This window comes from Balaenoptera physalus (assembly GCF_965194825.1).
Source record: "Balaenoptera physalus genome assembly, chromosome: 1".
Taxonomy (NCBI): Eukaryota; Metazoa; Chordata; class Mammalia; order Artiodactyla; family Balaenopteridae; genus Balaenoptera; species Balaenoptera physalus.
In genome coordinates, this window is record NC_138882.1 from 159,995,905 (window position 1) to 160,018,484 (window position 22,580).

Consider the following 22,580-nt stretch of genomic DNA (forward strand, 5'->3'; position numbering starts at 1 on the left):
GCTATGGTGACCCCCCTCCTGCCCACCCTCCCAGCCAGGGGCATGAGAAGTGGTGGGAAGGAAAAGGAAGCAGCCCAGTCCAACTCAGCAGCTCTATTTACACAGCACCATCCCACGCCCCGTGTGGCCCCTCACGGCTTCTTGGCTTTCTTCACAGAAGAGGAGCTGGAGGCCGATTCCCGTCGCTTCCTCTGAGGAGACACAGAAGGTGCTGAGGTCAATGGCCCCCAGGGCCAGATTCAGGCTGGGTGCACGTGTTTCACGCTCTGAGTCAGGAAGGTGATGCCCCCTGACCGACCACCCACTCCCTCATTCTCAGAACCCCTCAGAGTGACGACTCCTGTTGCAGGCACTAGAGGGGGTGGGGCCTGCGTACGCACCTGCGTGTGCTCACTAGCAGGGCCAGCTCGCGCTCTCCCGGCCTCTTACCGAATTGGGCGTGAGGGGTGCGCCCACCACGTCAATGATGGCGTCCTTGCTGGGGTCCGGGCCGAGACCGGGTTCAGGCACCGCCGGCTCCGCCGGGGCCGGGGCCGGGCCCGATGCCAGTGTGGCGGGGCCCCCCAGCACACCGGCCCGGGCCAGTGCCTCGTGCCGGTGCCGCAGCATCTGCAGCTCGTACTCGCAGTTGGCACATGCCTGCTTGAGCTCGTAGAGCAGCACCAGGTCACTCCGCAGCTCGTTGAACATGTGCACCAGCTCCTCCGTGGGCGTCGGGCTCAGCTCTGTGGGCAGGTGGGTGGAAGGCACAGGGCCAGAGCTGGGGTGCGGTGGGAGGCCGGCAGCCGAAACTGCCCCCTCACCACCCAGCCTTCACCCGCAGCCTCGGTGGGGACGTCCTGAGGGGCTGGCCCCCGCACTCACCCACACCCAGCTCCAGCAGCATCTGTTCCAAGGCCTTGATCTTCTTCTGTCCCACAGAGCTTGGCAGCTTCATCTGCAATGACCCAGGCAGCTAAGCCCTCTCCCCCCACAAGCAGTTTAGAATGAAGGAGACGAAAGGCAGTGGGGGGAGTGGAAGAGAAGTTAACCCCTAGAGGCAGCTCTGGGTCACAGAAGAAAACAGCCAGTAAGCAGAATAGAGTGAAAGCTGTGAGCTTAGCCTGCCATCCCTGAGATCCCGGTACGTCCGCCTCCACCTGCTCCGGCCCCATGGCCTGCAGCATTCAGGCCGCAGAGCCCAGGGCCCAGACACAGTGAAGGAGGTGACTCACGTACCCGCTGGCTCCGCAGCGTGACGCCTGCGGACTTGAAGTCTGGGAACTTGATGCCTGCGGTCTCGGGAACGGCCTGGGGGAGAAGGAGTTACAGAGACCAGGGTGTCACGGGGAGAGGGCCCAGTGTTAGTCCCAGCCCCCTGCCGGCTCCGCGTGCTCTCAGAGCCCTCCACCCTGAGCTGGGCTGACTTGGTCTCCACACCGGCTTCTCAGCCTCCTTTTTCTGGGGGAGCTTCTTCTTGGGGGCCTTGCGTTCCGTGCGCCGCTGCTCGGCAGTGGTGTCCGCCGCCGTTATCAGCTTCTGCAGGTCCTGGCTGCGCTTCTCCCGCTCCTTCTTCCGGGCCTCAATCTTGCGCAGCTCCTGCAGCAGGTACTCCTCCTCTGCCACCTGGGAAAGAGAGACGCTGAGACGCCCGTGAGGGTCATGGGGCGGTGAGAGGAGACGGGGAGACGGGGAGACGGGGAGACGGAGGGGTGCTGGGCTGTCTGTGAGGGAACCTGAGCAGCAGGGGATCGTGAGGGCGGTGAGGGCTACAGAGCAGGGAGGATGGCCGGTGAGAGGCGGGACTGGATGGGGGCGGGAAGAGGGGGAAGAAGGGGAGCTGGGGTGAGGGAGTTGAGGGTATGGAGGAGGGAGGCAACGGTCAAGGGGTTTCACGGCATGGAGCAGAGTTTGTGGGACTCGGGCTGACCTGCTCTGGGGTCCGGTTATAGAGACGCTCCAGCTGTTCCTTCCGCCGTCGCTCGTGCCCAGCATCAAACACTGGTATCTTGAGGTCTGTCCCTGGCACGGCCCGCACGTTGGCAAGCTTGGCACAGATGTGGTAGTAGCGCTCCTTCAAGTCCTCCACAGAACGCTTCTGAGGATAAAGATACAGAGAGAGGGAGGATGAACACTCAGAGGCATGTGGAAAGGACATCATGAAGGTAGTGGGCCTGCCACGCCCGGGGGTTGGGCCCACATGCAAATGCACCATACCAGCTCACCTTGAACTGCTGGTGGTCATACCGGTCGTGGATAACAACAAAACGTAGGTCAAAGCGGCGGCTAAGGTCAAAGAGGTGGTCGGTTTCTGCCTTTGTCCAAGCGTCGTCATGAAGATAGAGCTGGTACTCCTGCTCTGAATACACGGGCACCTGCACCGTCTACAAGCACGGAGGGACAGGGGGCACGCCCACGTCACGGCACGTCCCCGCAGGCTCCAGCAGCGTGACCACAGCCCCTCCTGTTTATTGTCAGTCCCTGGGCTGGACAAAAGCAAATCCTCTGCCTGGGACCCTGCACAGGGCACCTGGAGATGATGTTTCCAGAGCAAGAAAAGAAACTCTCTGCTTGACCAAAGGCCCTGGCAGGCTCTAGGACTGTCGCCTGCCTCTGAATCCACTCCAGGACCAACTTCATCATGCCTTTGGCTCCAGAGCCTCGGTAACAGGACACATGCTCCTGACCTGACGGTTAAGGTGAGGGGCCCACGTGTAAGTGCTTCTGTGGAGTCCAAAGGTCAACTTTGGAGTAAGGCAGATGGCTAAATTCTGGAGAAAGGCCCAGGAGCCCTAGTCATGGCACACTTGTCTGAAGCACTCCTGCCACCCAGTGGTGACAGTGAGACTTGCAGCTCCCCCAGAGCTGGCCAAGGTCACATCTCTAAGGAAAAGGCACCTGAATCCTACTCGCAGTATACACCCCCCACCCCAACACCCATGCCCCTGGCTCCCCTCCCCCATGTCCCGTCCCCCAGACCTCCCTCAGGGACAAACAGCACCACCAACAGCTGCGTTTATCAGTCAGAGACCCCAGGAAAGAGACAATGCTAGGCTGGACCAGGGAAGTTTCTCCATCAAAGACCACATTGGCTCTGAACCTGCTCTCAAAACCCTTATGTCCAGCTGCCTCTTGGACATCTCCTACTGGAGATCCTGTATACATCTCAAACTGAATATGTTCAGGTCATACGTGTTAACTAGGCTTACTGGGGTGGTCATTTCACAATATGTACAAATACTGGATCATTATATTGTAACCTGAAGCTAATATATGTATGATATATAATAATTATACCTCAATTAAAAAAAAAAAACAAACAAATCCTAATATGTTCAGTACTGAGCTCATCGCCCTCCCTCAAACTCCTATCTCCCCCAGTCCGGATCTTAGTCAATGTCACCATCACCCAAGCGGAAACCTAGCAGGCATCTTTAAATCCTACCTTTACCCTTGACCCCTCCCCTTTCCCACATCTGTGGAGTTTACCTTCCAATTCTGTATCTCCTCTGCCACAACCCTGTCCAGACCACCACTATCCCTTGCCTGGATAGAGAAACAGCCTCCCCACTGGCCTCTCTGCCTCCATTTAATCCTCTTCCAAGCAATTCTCCATCTGCAGCCAAGATGTGACCTCTCTGAACACTGCTACTTAAAATAAAAAGAAGCTCACCGTCAAGCAAGGGAGATGGTCATTCATTCAACAAATATTTATCATGGGCCTGCTAGCCCTATGCTGGGGACACTGCTGAATAAGACAGACAGGGGCCTTGCCTTCTCAGAGCTCACAGTCCAGCTGAAAATTTAGTAAAGTGCAGCGAATCTGATGACAAAGGTATGCCTAGGGTGTAATGAGTGACACGTGATGCAGCCTGGGACAAGGGTTGTCAGGGAAGAGGTAAATAGAGCCTGGTTCAGTCTTAAGGTTAAGTAGAACTGAACCAGTGAGGGAAGGCACTGGAGAGACTCCTAAGCAGGGGGCCACATAAACAGCGATGAGAGAGAAATGGCCTGATGTGTGCGGGCTTGGCAGTCAGGGACACTAAGGGAAACAAGAAAAGGGCGAGACAGGGAGGGGCCTGAAGAGAGCCTGGAGAGTTGACAGAGGCAAGCTGCTGCAAGCCTTGTGTGACTGCTAAGGAGTCTGGAATTCATCCTGTGGGTGACGGGAGTCAATAAGGTTAGTTTTAAAGAGAGGAGTGAGATGGTCATGATTCTCTTTTACAAAGACCACCCTGGCAACAGTGAAGACAGGGGGTGAAACATGAGCCTGGGAGACCAGCTGGCAGGTTTATGAAATAATCCAGGTGGGAAGTGAAGAGGCCTGAAATAAAGCAGCACCAGTGGAAGCTAGAGAAAAGGGCACGGACTTGAGAGGCTTTAGATTAAACACCATAGGATGTGACAACTGGCTGTGAGGGGTGAGAGAAGATGCTGTCATAGGTAACTCCTATGTTTCTGGCTTGAGCAAGAAAGCGGCTGGGAGCCACAGACTGAAAGCGGGACCCCAGGAAAGAGCAGTATTGGAGGGAAGATTGTTAGTTCCCTTTACTTCGACTTCATTCTCCACCCAGTTACCACGATCTTTCTAAAACTCAAATCTGATCCCGACACCTCTCTACTTAAAATTTGCCAGTGGCTACCTAAAGACATCAGAGCAAAGCCCAAATTCCTGAGCCTGGCTGCCAAGCCCTGCCTGACCCGGCCCTGCTGCCCTCTCAGGTCTCATCTCCCACCATATCCTACCTTGGACTTTAGGTTCCATCAACAGGGAAATGCCCACAGCATCCCACACATATGACTGATTTTTCATTTATGCCTTTGCTCATGATGTCCCCTCTGCCTGAACAAGTCATTGCACTCCTTTTCTACTATCACCTGGTAACATACTTTGAGACTCAAATCAATATCATATGACCCAGCAATCCCACTCCTGGGCATATATCTGGAGATAACTCTAATTTGCAAAAATATATGCACCCCTATGTTTATAGCAACACTATTCACAGTAGCCAAGACACGGAAGCAACCTAAATGCCCATCGACAGATGAATGGAGAAAGAAGATGTGGTATATATATACAATGGAATATTACTCAGCCATAAAAAATAATGAAATAATGCCATTTTCAGCAACATGGATGGACCTAGAGATTATCATACTAAGTGAAGTAAGACAGAGAAAGACAAATATCATACGATATCACTTATATGAGGAATCTAAAATATAATACAAATGAACTTATTTACAAAACAGAAACAGACTCAGACATAGAAAACAAACTTACGGTTACCAAAGGGGAAGGGGGAGAGGGATAAATTAGGAGTTTGGGATTAGCAGATACAAACTACAATATATAAAACAGATAAACAAGGTCCTACTGTATAGCACAGGGAACTATATTCAATATCTTGTATTAACCTATAATGGAAAAGAGTAAGAAAAAGAATACATAAACACACACACACACACACACACACACACACACACGTATAACTAAATCACTTTGCTGTACACCAGTAACACAATACTGTAAATCAACTATACTTCAATTAAAAAAAAAACTCAACTCAAGCTCTAACTTCTCCAGGAAGTTTCCATGACCTTCAGTTCCTCCCGGTACGGCATGTATCCCACCGAACTGTAATCGCCTGTGCCTCCCCCCAGCTCCCCAGCAACATGGAGAGTTTCTAGAGGGCGGATGCTGTGTGTGATTCATGTTTGTGTCCTCACTGCCTCGGGCTTGACCTGGCATGGAGTAGTATTTACTAAATACAAAATGAACACTCTTTTGTCTTCACCTCAAAGTATCTCATCCAACCTTCCCACCCCCACCTCAAATCTCTTACCTCTTGGCTATCCCTTCTCAGTCTTACATCTCCAGCCTCTCCCTCCACTGGACCTGAGGGGCCTAAGGATGGTGGTGAGGGGCCTAAGGAGGAAAATCAGTTTGGGGGCATGGGGGAGAATGATGGGTCACACCTGGACGTACTGAGTCTGAGAGGCCTGTGAGCCATCCAGGGGGAGGTGTCCAGGTGCAGGTGGGTATACTGGCTGAGGGGAAAGAAGTCAGGACTTGGGAGTCCTGGGTTCAAGCCCCCAGTGCTTGCAGACTTGAAGTCTAGGCTGCTCCAAGCTGCAGGGACTGTGGGGCCGTATCGTGAGTGGCTTAAACAACAGCCTAGGGAATCCTAGCCCAGCCCAGCTCTGCTTCTCACTGGCTGGGTGAGTCTGTGTTAAGGCCCTGCTCCATCTGAGCCTCAGTAATCTAGACCAGAGATAATTCAGCTTGGATTAGGGTATAGAGAATGAAGAACACAGGCAGATGTGATTTATTATAGAAACAGAGTCAGCAGGACTCAATGACTAGATGTATCACTGAAGTCTAACTCAAATGCCAGCTTCTCAGAGAGGCCCTCCCTGACCACCCTATCTATTAGGCCTCCCCTACACCTACAAGTTCACTCTTTATCTCATTTCATATTCTGGTTTCATTTTATTGATGGCTCTTATCTGAAAGAATCCAATTTATTTGCTTACATGTTTGTTATCTGTCTTCCCCTACCTTCTTTGTCCCATTGTTGACTGAAATAATATGAGAGCGAAGGGAGAAGCTAAGTCAAGGATGATTCCCAAATTTCTGGTTTGGGCAATTGGGTGGATAGTGGTGTCATTCACTTATGTGAGGAACAGGTTTGGGGGTGGGGAACAGAGGGAAGATTATGAGTTCTGCTCAAGGGTATCCACTTGATCTGAAGTACCCGTGGGGCCTTCAGGGAGAGAGGTAAGCAAATGACTGGATATATGTGGACTGCTGCTCTGGACTGGAGATACTGAATTGGGGTTAATGGCATACAGAGGGTAACTGAGGTCACAGGGTAAATGAGACACATTAGGGAGAAAGTAGAGAGTGAGAAGAGTAGAGCACCTAGGACACAGCTCTGAAGAATAGCGAGAAATGAAAGGCTAAGGCAACACACCAAAAATCAGAGCAGGTCTAGGAGAGGACAGGATCCCATGGGCAGTGAAGACCCACAGAGGTATTTGCACCAATGACTGAGCGGGTAACCATTGTTAATGACCTGGCCTGAGGGGGCCTCTGGAGCCAACTAGGAGACTGGAGTGCTCAGGCAAGTGGCTCAGAGTAGGTGGGCAACCTTGGCCTACGTCCCAATGGTGGTGGCTCACCTTATTGAACCTGGCGAAGGGGTAGTCCTTGCCCTCCTCGGCTGCCCGTCGCCAGTGGAAGAACATGGCTCCATCCTTGCGGGCTGGGTTGGTGAATGGCATCCACTTCCACGGCCGCACCTTCTTGGAGCCCAACTTGGCCTTCACGGTCCGGTAGCCTTGACCAGTGTCACTGGGTAGCAGTGGGGGCGCATCCCTGGCAGCAGGGTTTAAGGAGGTGAGAGATTACAGTCAGAAGGTGTGTAGAGAGCCTTTGGACCCAGGCTGCTGATCTACCATAGAGCAAGGAAGTCACGTCCCGGAGTGAGACATCCGAGCTCCCACATCCTAAGCAAGCAGAAGCCCTGTGTGGAGAGGGGAGGTGGGGAGAAAACTGGCTGGGAAAATTAGGAGTTAGGGACATGCAGGTTGGTCAGGGACCAAAGCCTGGGGGATCTGGGATTCTAATACTTGCTTCTTGTCAGAGTAGAGCAGTGCATAGACCTCCCGGTGCATGCCCTCAGGCCTCTTGAAGGTCAGTGTCTCAGAGGACTTCTTGGACTTTTTCTGGGGAGGGAAACCACAGGAGAGGAACCACAGGCTAGACTCCCTTCCCTGAAAATTCTTTAGCCCAGCTCAATCCCTGAACAAACCAGCATCTACAGGTACAATGACACACATACACACTGTGACACATAATGACACACTATGAAGGCACAGAAACCCACTCAAGGGGCACCTGGGTTTGAGCAGGTCATTCCCCTCCACACCCGTACCTCAGAGCCCTACCTGTCAGAGCAGAAGATACTTTTCCAGCATCTCTCAGCGTGTCACACCGAGTTGATGTCCCCCCAATATCCCACAAGTGTCACACTCTCTAGGTCCTGTCTTACAAATGTCGCACCCTCTTGGTCCCCACCATTTTCCACGGGGTCCCACCTCCTCCATCCCATCTCACCAAGGTGACACATATCCTCTATCCCGTTATTTCACATCTTTTACCGCCCATCTCACAAGAAGTGTGGCACCTCATCTCTCCCCGAGCCGTCTTCCGTTGTCACTCCTACCCACCACTTCACTACCGCTACCCAGCGCTCTCAGGCACCACTGCTACCTTGTCCGGATTGATAATGTCCTTCTTGCTGATGGTCCCGGAGGCTGCATCCCCCTCTGGACCCCCGAGCTCTAGAATGTCCCGCACATCCGCGCCCGTAGCCATCGCGCCCGAGAGATGGGGGAGCGCCCCGAGGTCAATAGTCAGTGCCTGAGGACCGACCAGGCTCAGATCGGGGGGCGGAGCCACTTCAGCCCCAAGTGGGGGCGGGGTGAAGAGGCGGGCCGCGAGGACGAGAGTGGCTCAGGGTCAGGTCGGGGCCCCGCCAGTGTCCCGCCGCCTGGGTCTCCCTAACGGCCCCAGCTGTCTCCTAAGCCCCAGCGCCTCCGCACCTAGACCTCCGGGCTGCGGCCCAGCGACTCCCCTATCCCCGCAAAACCTCAAACAGAAACTTCCGGTCGTGCGCGTTAGAAATGTGGCCGTCAGGAACACTTCCGGTCTGTGCTTAGCGGAAACCGAGCCGGCTGGTAACCCAGTGTGAAAACTGCTGACCGCGCAGAGAATGCTGCACTCCTTGGCTCCCAGGAGCCCGCCCGTTTCCTGGGCTGCCTGCTTTCTGGCATTTTCCCTCTGCGTTGCTCCGTCGCGCAATGAAGAGAGAGTACACAGCTTTGTGACCTTGGAAGTCGCTTAATTTCTCTGAACTCGTTTCTTCACTTTAAAATGGAAATTGTCATGGTACCTGCATAAGTGAAGTGCCAATAATCCATGTAAAACATTTGCACGGTGCCTTTTTTCATTAAATAAATTAGTGGTATTAATTGCCCCTGTTCATTAAGTGCTAAGTATGTACCAGATACTGTGCTACGCGTTCGAGATGAAGAGATACACTGGACAAGGCAGAGCTTCCCAGGGTGGCTGCCAAGATGGAGTGAGGTCTGGACCCTCACTTGCACCTCCTCTGATGGGGGTGTGTGTGGGTCGGGGCCTCATGGGGATTTCCTGGAGCCCAGCTTCCTGGAACTTCACTAGTCTGGGAGCTAACTGCACTAGTGTGGGTTCCAAAGAAGTCCAAGAACACAGCCCCAAACAGGTAGCAGCTGGAAGAAGTATCTCTCAAAGGAAGAAACTTGCTGATCTCCCTGGAGAGAGAGAGATTTCTAGAACAGGAGGTCCTGAGGAAGCACAGAAGGGACAGGGGAAGCAGCTCCCAACTTCAGCCTCTGCAAACTAGCCTGTAGACATGGAGGACACTGGGCATTGAGCATGGGGGATGGAGTGGAGCTTGTAAGGTATTAAGGAGACCAGGCCCCAAGCCAGGGGCCTGTCAAAAATCCAAGCGGGGCCTGGAGGACCAGACAGCCCACACAAGTGAGCTATCAATGTTGTAACTTATTCTGGCTTGGGGGCGTATGGGGACATAGCTGCTGCAGCCACAATCCTAGCTAGACCCCGAAAGTTTGAAGAACTGGGCCTAGAGGTACAAACCTTGCCCTGTTCCTGAGGCCTGATTCCTGGGTGAATCCTCTGAGCTCTAAACAGTTTCCAGGGGAAGCCAGGGTCTTGCAGCAGAAATTGCCCACAGGGTAAGGGAATGGTCCTTGGAGCGAGAAGTGGGAGAGGGTCCTGCACCTCTGCCTCAAAACCCTTGACTCTGCCTGTAGTTACTGTGTTGCATAATTATTTGTTTAAGATATGTCTCTCTTGATAGAATCATTTCTGTGAGGGCAAGGATCATGGTACATAAATGTATGTGTAAGGCATTATTCTAGGCTCTGGGGATGCAGTGGGTGAATGAGATACAAATATTTCCCAATGGGGCTTGTAACTAGCATATGAACAATAAAATAGTGTAAGTTTGATGGTGACAAGCACTGTGAAAAAAATAAAATAGGGTAATAGGATGGGGGACTATATGGAACCTCAGGGAAGTTTTCTCCAGGGAGCTGAAATCAGAGCTGAGGCTTAAATGATGGAAACAGCCACAGAATACCTGGGGAAGGAGAGTTTCAGACATGAGAAATAACAAGTGCAAAGTCTCTAAAATGGAAGGAACTATGTGTTGAAAGGACATAAAGATAAAAAGCCAGTGTGGTGGCTGTTGGGTGAGGAGGGGAGAATAGGAAGACTTAAGATCAGAGGTAGGCATTGGGGGCCATGATAAGGGGTTTACCCTAAGGTTAATCATTTGTCATTCTGTCTTGGCCATGGCCTGGTTCTGTCCCCATCCTGGAGTGCCACCTTAGCTGCTGCCATTAAGAAATCCCCCAGAATGACGGGTCCAGAGCTGTTCATTCCTTCGGGAAACTGAGTCCAGGGGTTGGGGAAAAGAGGACGAGAGAGGAATGCCTCTCTCTTGACCCTTCTGGGGAGCCACTGCTACACTTCCTCTACCAGACCGCAGGTGACAACGGGTCTCCCTGCCAGCCCCGAGAGGAGCTTATTCTGCAGTGCCCACCCAGCTGACCCTCTTCAGGAACCCAGCATCACTTCTGAGGAGACTCTTGAATTGCAGTGTCCTATTGAGGGGCCTGGGAGAGGGACTTCAGGCTGGGGTGCTCTGGGGCTGCAAAGTTGACTTTAACAGAGTTTTTATTCAATCCTGAGAGCAATGTGAAGCCAATGAAGGGTGTGTGGCGGTGGCATGGGGAGGAGAGTTAGGAAGAAGGCTGAAAAGAGTCAGATTCATCTTTTAGAAAGATGACTGGTGGCTTGCCAGCGGGGAGGATGAAGCTGGAGGCAGGAGAACCTGGTGAGAGGCAGTGGTAGAGTCAGCTGGAACTGGGGACTGGTTGGCCGTGGCAGTAGGATGCAGAATAAAAATGAGTCGCAGAAGCTCCTCCCTCCTCACCCTCTCTGTTCACAGCTGCGCCCAGAAAGAGTGGATTGGAGCTCCTGAGTGCCTGACCTGGCTCTCTCCTTCCTTTCCCCCTCTGCCCTCCCCCTCTCCCCTCCTCCCCTCTCCTCACCAAGACTATTCACTCCTTAAGCGTGGCACTGGGTCTCCTCATCCTCTGGTCTCTCCCAGCATGTGCCCTATTTGCAGGGCTCCTTAGAAACTGTGGGAAAGGGAAGGTGGTTTGTGTGTGGTGTGATCAAGATCCAGAACCGCTCAGTCTGACCTGGTCTTGCTCAGGTTAATTATGAAGAACATTTTCCAACTAATAGGACAAATTTCCCACTTTTTGAAATGCACAAAGAACATGATTAGGAAAGTCACAGAAGAAGTGCAACAGCCAGTAACCATACAGATAAGCATTCCACCTCACTGGGATTCAAAGAGCTGAAAAATTGAAAGCTATAATGAGAAATCATTTTATGCCTATCATATAGGTAAAACTTGAACATAACTGTGATACCTATTTTTGACAAGGATATGGATGACATAGGCACCAGTCTACTGTTGGTGGGAATGTACATTGATTAGATTTCGTTCATTAGTTCATTCAACAAATAATTGTTTAGTACTTACCGTAAGCCACTTAGATATGCCACTACATGCCAGGCCCTGTGCCATAGAGGCCTCAGCAGTCCAGAAGGAAAAGTGATCACTGCCTTCAGCTGGTACATTAAGAACTGTGCACTTGATCGTGTGAAAGTTGTACCTCAATAAAAAGAAACAGGTAGGTGGGAACTGGAGCTGCCAATGAGGCCTGATCAAGATGACAACCTCTCCAAAGCATCCTGCACCCCTGGGGGGAAAGCCAGTGGGGTGCGCGGGATTGGCAAAGTTGAGGGCAAGGAGCTGGAGGACAGTGGCATCGACAAGGCCTGTGTGGTCCCCGGCCAGTTCTGGGGGCCAAAGAAAGATGAAGACCTCTTCTGGGAATAGCTGGAAGACACGTGTGGCACCAACAGGGAGCAATCCCGGGACAGTGCCAGGTGCCTTCCGGAGGGGAGCGCCTCCCTTAGTGCTCTCGGGAGCCCCGCCCCCGTCCCCAGCCCCTGCGCTGAGTCTCCAGAGTTTGCGGCTGAGTGGAGACTCCACCTCCATCCTCCGCAAAGGAAAAGATTGCTGTTGTCAAACTCACTGCCCATGTATTCCAGGGTTTGTGGGAGTTCTCTCCCCGCACCATTTCAGCTTTTTTGGAATTCGTTCTCTTGCAGGCATCTCCCTTCTCCTTCCCCTGCCAGTTCCACGTCGACAATTACCAGCTTTCCTGAGTGGACTCCTGGCCCCTTCCCTCACGCTCGCTCTCACCTATGGTCTATTTTATGCCATTTGGCTTTCTTTTTTTTTTTTTAGTTCAGTCTTTCCAGCAGCCAGAACTCTGAGAAATAAGTTTCTACTGTTTAAGTCACTCAGCCTATAGTATTTGTTAGAGCAGCTCAAACTAAGACAACTTTTTTTTTCTTTTAAATACATGTTGTATTTTTCTTTGAGCCAGTCCTTCCAAAGTCTTGGAGTATCTTACAAACTTCTTTGCAAGTCAGTTCTTTTGCTTTTCTAAACTAAATAAATAAATAAAAATTAAAGTAAGAAACAAGATGCCACAGCTTATACCACTCACCTCAAAGAAAGAGTTAAAAGCTTGGTGGCCCTCTTTGGGTTTGGAGGTGATGTGTACTATTTTTGGGCGTGCTGCTCTGACTCACTTACCAGTAACCTGTAAGTTTAGAGAGGAACCTGGCTCCAAAGGGGGTTCTCCAAAAGGTAGGTCCAGGTTGCAGTGCAAGCTGTGTTACCAGTTGGGCCTGATTATCCAACAGACGCAATGGTTTTGAAAGTATTTTGTGACAAAAAACTTACATATACCTTCTGGCAACCCCAACTGGAGAATTACAGCATGGGCACCTAGGATTCTGAAGTAAGGCTCTGATCCCACCCGCAAACCACTGTCCACTACTTGAAAAGCAGTCTTTGGCTTACAGCGACCCTGGTAGAAACTGAACACTTGTCCATGAGACGCCGTGAAACCGCCCAGCGCAAACTGAGAATTATCTAATCCGCTGGACCATAAAGTTGGGGATGCAAGTCAGCATTCCACGATAAAATATAAGGGGTATTTAGACCATTCTTATTTTCAATTACAAATACTTAGAGCTATAATTTTCACCCTAATGACTGCTTTAGCTGTATCCTACTAATCATTTTACATTTTCATTATCATTCTAACTTCCCTTGTGATTGCTTCTTTGATCCATGGATTGTTTAGGACTATGTTGCTTAATTTCCAAATATTTGGGAGTTTTCTAGGTATCTTATGATTATTGATATCGAATTTAATTTTATTGTGGTCATAGAACATATTCTATATGATTTCAATCCTTTCAAATTCTATTTTTTTTGAATTTTATTTTATTTTTTTATACAGCAGGTTCTTATTAGTTATCTATTTTATACATATTAGTGTATATATGTCAATCCCAATCTCCCAATTCATCCCACCACCACTCCCCACCCCCGCTTTCCCCCCTTGGTGTCCATACGTTTGTTCTCTACATCTGTGTCTCTATTTCTGCCTTGCAAACCGGTTCATCTATACCATTTTTCTAGTCAATCCTTTCAAATTAATTGAGGTTTGTTTTATGGCCCAGCATGTGGTCCATTGGTGAACATATCGTGTGTATTTGAAAAGAATGTTTATTCTGCAGTCATGGTACAGAGTTTTATAAATTTCAGTTAGGGCAAGATGACTGATATTATTGTTCACATAATCTATGTCTTTATTGATTTTTTATGTCTCTTAGTCTATTGCTGAAGATTTTTTTTTTCATCTCCAGCTATGATTGTGGAATTGTGTATTTCTTCTTTTAATTCTGTCAATTTTTGCTCCACATATTTTGAAGCTCTGTTATTAGGTCATTAGCTCTTTTATTACACATTTTTAATTATTATTTCTTCCTGGTGAATTGATCATTTTATCATTATGAAATATCTATCTTTATCTCTAGTAATAGTCTTGGTCTTGAAGTATACTTTATCTGATATTATAGCCACTCCAGCCTTCTCAAGCTTACTGTTTGCATGGTATATCTTTTTCCTTCCATTTTCTTTCATCTTTTAGAGTACATCTCTTATATACAGCAGATATTTGGGTTTTGCTTTTCTTTATCCATTCAAACAGTCTCTGCCTGTTGAGACCATAAGTGTTCATTCAGCAATGGGTGGTAAAGGAAAACATGCTTAAGCCTGGTCTCATTTGTATCCTCTCTACCTGATGATGAATGCTTTTGGACACTACAGACTTTAGAGTGGATCAAATAGTTCGCAGGTTATATTGAGCAGTTCAGTTTGCAAGACCACTTGTCCTGGTTGTCCCATGGACAAGCATTCAGTTTCTGTCAGGAACCAGTAGTAAGATAAAGCTGTTTCTCAGAGGAGATCAGTTACTTATCAGACAGGGCATGGCTTTCTTCACTTCTGCACTGCTGCTTCTGGGCTTGCTATAGACTCCCTCAGCAAGATGACCAAAACATGATTGGGATCTGGTGGGTCATGGAGACCAAGCGGCCTATCTACTTACATTGCAGCCTAGACCACCTGGACAATTTCCTTTGCTCTGGATTCCTCTCAAAGCTGACAGTCTTTCAGGTCACTCAGTAAATGAGTGGGTTGCAAGACACCCAAATATGATGTATGCTCCCTCAAAAATCCAAGAAAACCACCAAGTGCCCAAATTCAGCTACTCTAAGACACCATCAACTGAAAGGTGCACCTTTATTTATATTCCACTATGAAAAATTTTATAAAACACTATCAATTAAACCATAGTATACCATTGATTGTAAGATGAATTCCATTTCAGAGATGTTAGAATGTTGGAATCGTGAATGTACTAAATGCCACTGAATTGTTCATTTTAAAATGATTAATTTTATGTTATGTGAATTTTACCTTAATAAATTATTTTCTTAAATGTGAATCAGTAAAATATGGTATTCTGTCTCTTTCACATGGTAGGAGGTTGTAAGGCAAAGCAACTTGTACTTAGGAAGGGACATTGTGATGCTCCCTAGAACACTGGCTCTCCAGAAGCATCACTCACATGTATTTTCATGGAGTTTACCTTATTTACCTTGATTTACCAGAAGGGATCAACAGAAGGCTGTCACAGAACTATGTCACTATTTCCTCCTGCTGACAAGGATTGTCAGAAGTCACCCATTAGCCTCGAGGAGCCACTTCTGCTGGCCAGGGAGGCTCAAGGGGGTAGGATTTTGGATGCTCTGAGTCATCTGACTGCTTTCTTTTCTGGTCAACACTCTGACTTTCAAATACGAGACCTGGCAAGGCTATGAGTTTTTTGTTTTGTTTTAATATTTATGTATTTATTTGGCTGCCGGGTCTTAGCTGTGGCACGCGGGATCTTCATTCCCACGTGCGGGTTCTTCGTTGCAGCATGCAGGATCTTTAGTTGTGGCATGCAGGATCTAGTTCCCTGGCCAGGGATCGAACCCAGGCCCCCTGCATTGGGAGCACGGATTCTTAACCACTGGACCACCAGGGAAGTCCCAAGGCTGTGAATTTTACTGATATTGTACTACAGTAATTCTCAGTATAACACTTTGGATTTGATCTTCAGTTACTATCAGCCCCACGACTGCAAAAGATAAATTATTTTTATCATAGACATAGAAAGCCAGTGGTTTTGGGACTTGTCTTGAGCCAAACTTTTAGGGTATTAAGCTTCACATTCTTTTTCTTCATTCTGTCCAGAAAGAAACCCCTCTTTACAGCAGTTCACAGATCCCATCTGCCCTCCATACTGTTCTGTGGCAGAGACCACTTGGTTCCCCAACGCTTTGCCTTCAACGCATCTTTCATTCAGGCGATAATTGATTGCAGATGATAATCTATTGGCAGCAGGCCAAAGGCTACCTTTGATATTAGCTGGATTTTCACTGCCCAAAAATAAATACCAAATTCATGCCTGTTCTGATACCAATTTCTTTATCAGTTAAAGCTCATAGTTCTGAGTTATGTTTTCCAGTAAAAAAAAAAGAAAAAAGTAGCCAAAATTGTTCCAAAAAGAATTAGGAAACCAAATGGAGCAATAACCATAGAAAAAATAAAAATATTGTCATTGAGCTACAATGTTAAAAAGTAACAGGCTGAGAGTTACAAATAGGTGGTTCTAGTCGAACTTCAAGGGACAGATTATTCATCATTTAAATAAGTTGACTTCAGAGCATATAAGAAGTTGAAATTTTTCTCAGCTCATGAAAGTAGCACAATATCAGAGCCTAATAAAGAGAGAAACACATTTGAAGGATACATAATTTTCACCTTATATAATCTATTTAAGAAAGTAAGAAAAGGCCCAACATGCTGTTCACCAGTCAGGGTGTATGGCAGGGTGGAGCAGGCAAGGTAAACCAGGGGTTGGAAAAACCACACTAGGCAAAGGACTTGCATCAAAACCAGGCAAAGGACTTGCATCAAAACTGAAATACATTCATGTGGGTGATTTAGCTCAAGGAGTCTGATCATTAGATATCACGGATTCTGGCAAGATGCCTTCTCCCAAGAGCATGCTGAAAGATACACAGATGATGGCACAAATCCTGAAGGACATGGAGATTACAGACTATGAGGCAAGAGTTATAAATCAGATGTTGGAGTTTGCCTTTCAATTTGTGACCACAATTTTAGATGATGTGAAAATTTATTCAAGCCACGCTAAGAAAGCTACTGTTGATGCAGATGATGTGCGATTGGCAATCCAGTGTTGCACTAACCAATCTTTTACCTCTCCTCCCCAAGAGATTTTTTATTAGACATTGAAGGCAAAGAAATCAAACTCTTTTGCCATTGGTCAAGCCATATTCAGCCCCTAGATTGCCACTTGATAGATATTGCTTGACAGTCCAAACTATAAACTTAAATCTTTACAAAAAAAGGCATCTGCTCTGCAGGAAGAGTAACGGTTCCACAGTTAAGTGTTGGTTCAGTTAGTAGCAGACCAAGAATTCCCACTCCAGGCACACCAACTGCAAAAATCATGTCCGTTTCAACTAAGGTAGGGACTCCAATGTCCCTCACAGAGCAAAGGTTTATAGTACAGATGCTCACTTCACAGTCCCAGCTGTAAAAGCATCAGTTCCTGCAACAGCAGCAGTTCAGAATGTCGGATTAATCCATCATTAATAGGGTCCAAAAACATTCTTATTACCACTAACATAGTGCCCTCACAAAATACTGCCCATGAATCATCAAACACATTAAAAGAAAATGTGAAGGTGATGACGATGATGATGGTGATGACGATGAACATCTGTAATCCAGCCTTAATACGTGTAACAGATATACTTGATCTTGAATCCATTGTACTGAAATTAAATACGCACATGATGTTTTCAAGTTGTTTTAGAAAAGTTCAGTAGTAGTTAATGAGTAAATACAGTCACCATACTTTTCAATTAAGATGTTGGATTTTCTTTAATAGGACTATTAATTGTTTTTCAGCAGCCTTTCAGTGTAAAAAATAAGTTGTCACTCATGAAAGAAAAAAAGAAGGAAAGAAAGAAGAATGGTTCAGCATTAGATTATATATCAATTTAACCTATTATATTAATAAATAAAAACATTTTAAATGAATTCCTTAATAAATTCAATACCCATTAATGATATAAAAGAAAAAAAATGTCCTAGCATCTAGGAAAAGAACAGCCTTAATTTGATACATTGGTTTTTTTTTGTTTTTTCAAAACTTATTTATTTATTTGTTTATTTATGGCTGCATGGGGTCTTCGTTGTTGTGCGGGCTTTCTCTAGTTGTGGCAAGCAAGGGCTACTCTTCGTTGTGGTGTGCGGGCTTCTCATTGCGGTGGCTTCTCTTGCTGTGGAACACTAGGCACACTGGCTCAGTAGTTGTGGCTTGCGGGTTCTAGAGCGCAGGCTCAGTAGTTGTGGTGGCACACGGGCTTAGTTGCTCCACAGCATGTGGGATCTTCCTGGACCAGGGATTGAACCCATGTCCCCTGCATTGGCAGGTGGATTCTTAACCACTGCACCACCAGAGAAGTCCCACATTGTTTGTTTTTAATAAAACAATGATAAAAACCTACGGCAAATGCCATACTTAATGGTGAAGCAATAGACACATTCCAATCGAAGTCAGAAACAAGACAAGAATGACCTTTATCACCACTACTATTTAAAATGATATCACTTATTTTCTCTAATTCAAAATGAGAAGGAAAGCACTAAGAGGTATAAACGTTAGAAAAGAAGAGGCAAACTGTGATTATTTGCAAATGACACTATCGCTTACATATGAAAACCTAAGAAAATCAATTGATAAACTATTAGAATTAATAAGAGAATTCAGCAAGGTGACCACATACAAGAGCAACCTAAAAAAAATCAATAGCTTTCCTGTATACCAGCAATAACCAATTAGAAAATGTAATAGAAAATAAGATTTCATTCACAATAGCAAGAAAAACTATTAACCACCTAAGAGTAAACCTAAAAATAGAATTTATCTCAGGCCCTTACAGATAGTTCAAAATTAGGAAATCCATCAACCTAATTAATCACATTGATAAAATCAAGTTGAAAACTGTACAATTATACAGCAACTAAGAATATTCAAGAACAGTTTCTGGTAAAAAACACTAAGTAAAACAAGAGACAAAGGATATTTCTTAACTATGATAAAGAGTTGTTTATTTTCTTTTTCTGAGAAACAAAGAGCAAACATCATATTAAATGGCTAAACATTAAATGCACTGCCATTAAAGTCAGGAACAAGACAGGGACCATTGCTATCACTCAAAATTGTTTTGTGTAAAAATGAAAGAGAGAATTAGAAAAAGGGAGTAATGACTTCATACAGCAGACCCCATTCCAGAGTCTGAGAATGCCCCCTTCTATAAACAAGAGGACATGCTTTGATTTTATATTACACAATAGAATGGAAATTGAAATCTTACACAAAGACAGAAACTGATCAAAAGAGGTTATTTTCTTCTTTCCCTATCAAAGCCATTGCCAAGTACTATACAGATATTACTCATACTGTTCCTGTCCTCTGCTTGAAGGAAAGATTTTTAAATTGTCCAAACAGGGGGCTTCCCTGGTGGCGCAGTGGTTGAGAATCTGCCTGCCAATGCAGGGGACACGGGTTCGAGCCCTGGTCTGGGAAGATCCCACATGCCGCGGAGCAACTAGGCCCGTGAGCCACAACTACTGAGCCTGAGCGTCTGGAGCCTCTGCTCTGCAACAAGAGAGGCCGCGATAGTGAGAGGCCCGCTCACCGCGATGAAGAGTGGCCCCCACTCGCCGCAACTGGAGAAAGCCCTCGCACAGAAACGAAGACCCAACACAGCCAAAAATAAAAATAATAAATAAATAATAAATTAAAAAGTTAAAAAAAAAAAATTGTCCAAACAGTCCTGAGACCTGTCAAAATCTGAATGAGGGACTTCTCTGGTGGCACAGTGGTTAAGACTCTGTGCTCCCAAAGCAGGGGGCCCGGGTTTGATCCCTGGTCAGGGAACTAGATCTCACATGCCACAACTAAGAGTTCGCATGCCACAACTAAGGAGCCCACATGCCACAACTAAGGAGCCAGTGAGCAACAACTAAGGAGCCCATGAGCTGCAACTAAGGAGCCTGTGGGCCGCACCTAAGACCTGGCGCAACCAAATAAATAAATAAATAAATAAATAAATTTAAAAACTGAAAGCCTTGATGGGTAGAGTATTCTTGGTTGTAGGTTTTTGCCTTTTGTCACTTTAAACATATCATGCCACTCCCTTCTGGCCTGCAGAGTTTCTGCTGAAAAATCAGCTGATAACCTTATGGGGAGTCCCTTGTATGTTATTTGTTGCTTTTCCCTTGTTGCTTTTAATATTTTCTCTTTATCTTTAATTTTGGTCAATTTGATTACTATGTATCTCAGCGTGTTCCTCCTTGGATTAATCTTGTATGGCACTCTCTGCGCTTCCTGGACTTGAGTGACTGTTTCCTTTCCCATGTTAAGGAAATTTTCAGCTATCATCTCTTCGAATATTTTCTCAGGCACTTTCTCTCTCTCTTCTCCTTCTGGGACCGATATAATGCAAATGTTGGTGTGTTTGATGTTGTCCCAGAAGTATTAAACTGTCCTCATTTCTTTTTTTTTTTTTTTCCTTTTTAAATTTTTGGCCATAGTACATGGCATGTGGGATCTTAGTTCCCCGACCAGGGATTGAACCCTCACCCCCTGCATTGGAAGGAGGAGTCTTCACCACTGGACTACTGGGGAAGTCCCTGTCCTCACTTCTTTTCTTTTCTTTTTTTTTTTTTTATAAATTTATTTATTTTACTTTTGGCTGTGTTGGGTCTTCGTTGCTGCACGTGGGTTTTCTCTAGTTGCGCCAAGCAGGGGTTACTCTTCTTTGCGGTGCACAGGCTTCTCATTGCGGTGGCTTCTCTTGTTGCAGAGCATGGGCTCTAGGTGCGTGGGCTTCAGTAGTTGTGCTGTGTGGGCTTCAGTAGTTGTGGCTCATGGGCTCTAGAGCACAGGCTCAGTAGCTGTGGCACACGGACTTATTTGCTCCGTGGCATGTGGGATCTTCCCAGACCAGGGCTTGAACTCATGTCCCCTGCATTGGCAGGCAGGTTCTTAACCACTGCACCACCAGGGAAGCCCTGTCCTCATTTCTTTTCATTCTTTTTGTTTGTTTGTTTTTTGTTCTGTTCCATGGAAGTGATTTCCACCACTCTGTCTTCCAGCTCACTTATCTGTTCTTCTGCTTCATTTATTCTGTATTGATTCCTTCTACTGTATTTTTCATTTCAGTTATTGTATTCTTCAACTCTGTTTGGTTGTTCTTTACATTTTCTAACTCTTTGTTAAAAACTTCTTGTAACTTCTCACTCTGTGCCTCTATTCTTTTCCCAAGTCCTTTGATTATTTTTACAATCACTACCCCTGAACTCTTTCTCAGGTAGATTTCCTGTCTCCATGTCACTTAGCTGTTCTGGGGTTTTATCTTGTTCCTTTGTCTGGAACATACTCCTCTGCCATCTCATTTTGTCTAAATTTCTATTTGTATTTTTATGTATGTGGAAGGTTAGTTATGTTTCTCAACCTTGGAGAAGTGGCCCTCTGTAGGGGATGTCCTATGTGTCTCTGCTTGTCACCCAAGGGCGAGGGACCAGCTGGTCCCAGGGTAGGTTCTGACCTGCATTTGCAGACTGAGTTGCACAGGCTGCAGGATCATAGTTTTCTTGCTTCTGGTGTCTGTCTTCTGGTGGGTGAGGCTGGTCTAGAGACTTGTGCAGGCTTCCTTGTGGGAGGGGCCAGTGTCTGCCCACTGGTGGGTGGAGCTGGGTCTTGGCCCTCTGGTTGGCAAGGCCATGCCAAGGGATGTGTCTAGAGGTGGCTGTGGGCTCAGGAAGTCTTTAGGCAGCCTGTCTGTTGATGGGTGGGGTTGTGTTCCCACCCTGTTGGTTGTTTGGTCTGAGGAACTGGAGCCTACAGGCTGTTGGGTAGGGCCAGGTCTTAGTGCTAATGACCCAAGCAAGATGTCTGCCTCCAACAAGAGTTCAAGTAGATGAACACTCCCTGATATTTCTGCCACCAGCTTTTATGACCCCAGAGAGAGCAATAGCCATCCTCTGCCTCCCCAGGACACACCCCAAGACCAGCAGGTAGGTCTGGCCCAGGTCAGAGGTCACTGCTTTTGCCCTGGGTCATGGTGTGTGTGACATCTTGTGTGCACCTCCAAAAGTGGAGTCTCTGTTTCCCCCAGTCCTGTGGAGCTCCTGTACTCAAGCCCCACTGGCCTTCAAAGCCAAACGCTCTGGGTGACTACTCCTCCCAATGACAGACCCCCAGGCTGGGGAGCCTGATATGGGGCTCAGAACTCTCACTCCTGTGGGAGAACTTCTGCAATATAATTATTCTCCAGTTTGTGGGCTGCCCACCCAGGAGGTATGGGATTTGATTATATGGTGAGTATATCCCTCCTACCATCTTGTTGGGCTTCTTCTTTATGTCTTTGGATGTATAATGTCTTTTTTTTGGGTAGGTTCCAGTCTTATTTATCAATGGTTGTTCTGCAGTTAGTTGTGATTTTGGTGTGCTTGTGAGAGGAGGTGAGCTCAGGGTCCTTCTACTCTGCCATCTTGACTCCTCTCCAAATCAAGAGAAATATTTTTTAAAAGAGAGAGAGAGATAGAGAGACAGAGAAAGAGAGACAGAGAGACAGAGAAAGAGAGAGAGAGAGATGACCATACGGTGAAATATTTTATAATTGAAAAAAATTGTTTTTATCACTAATATAAATGAGGCTTACTCACATATTAAATGAAAAGATTTTCAAATTGTCAGACAAATCAAAGTCTAACCCCATGTTACCTATAAACACACCTAAAAGAAAGAGATTAGAAAGCTTAAAAATAAAAGAATGGGGGCTTCCCTGGTGGCGCAGTGGTTAAGAA

General features: G+C 46.9%; 1 protein-coding gene and 1 pseudogene across 3 annotated transcripts; one reads left to right on the forward strand and one right to left on the reverse strand.

Moving 5' to 3' along the window:
- Positions 1-78: 78 nt before the first annotated feature.
- DMAP1 (DNA methyltransferase 1 associated protein 1) lies at positions 79-8,663 on the reverse strand. 2 transcript variants are annotated; one of them, XM_082455470.1, is made up of 10 exons: positions 8,261-8,663; positions 7,622-7,713; positions 7,168-7,363; positions 2,205-2,363; positions 1,910-2,077; positions 1,420-1,605; positions 1,219-1,290; positions 865-937; positions 430-725; positions 79-191 (listed from the first exon to the last, which is right to left on the reverse strand). In XM_082455470.1, the coding sequence occupies exons 1-10, from the start codon at positions 8,363-8,365 to the stop codon at positions 132-134; spliced, it is 1,407 nt and encodes a 468-aa protein (XP_082311596.1). In that variant the 5' UTR covers positions 8,366-8,663; the 3' UTR covers positions 79-131. The 2 variants fall into 2 exon arrangements, with proteins under 2 accessions (XP_082311596.1, XP_082311597.1); XM_082455471.1 differs by lacking the exon at positions 8,261-8,663 and adding an exon at positions 7,936-8,051.
- A 3,942-nt stretch (positions 8,664-12,605) lies between these two features.
- Positions 12,606-17,525, forward strand: LOC309657909 (transcription initiation factor TFIID subunit 9 pseudogene; annotated as a pseudogene). Its single transcript has one exon. The product of its transcript is annotated as a transcription initiation factor TFIID subunit 9 pseudogene (transcript).
- The last annotated feature ends 5,055 nt before the right edge of the window (positions 17,526-22,580 follow it).

Coding starts and splice junctions, on each gene's coding strand:
- DMAP1 (XM_082455470.1), bottom strand. CDS start 8,365: ATGGCTACGGGCGCGGATGTGCGGGACATTCTAGAGCTCGGGGGTCCA. Junction 726..864: donor GCTGCTGGAGCTGGGTGTGG/GTGAGTGCGGGG, acceptor ACCTGCCCACAG/AGCTGAGCCCGACGCCCACG. Junction 192..429: donor CACCCCTCACGCCCAATTCG/GTAAGAGGCCGG, acceptor GTGTCTCCTCAG/AGGAAGCGACGGGAATCGGC.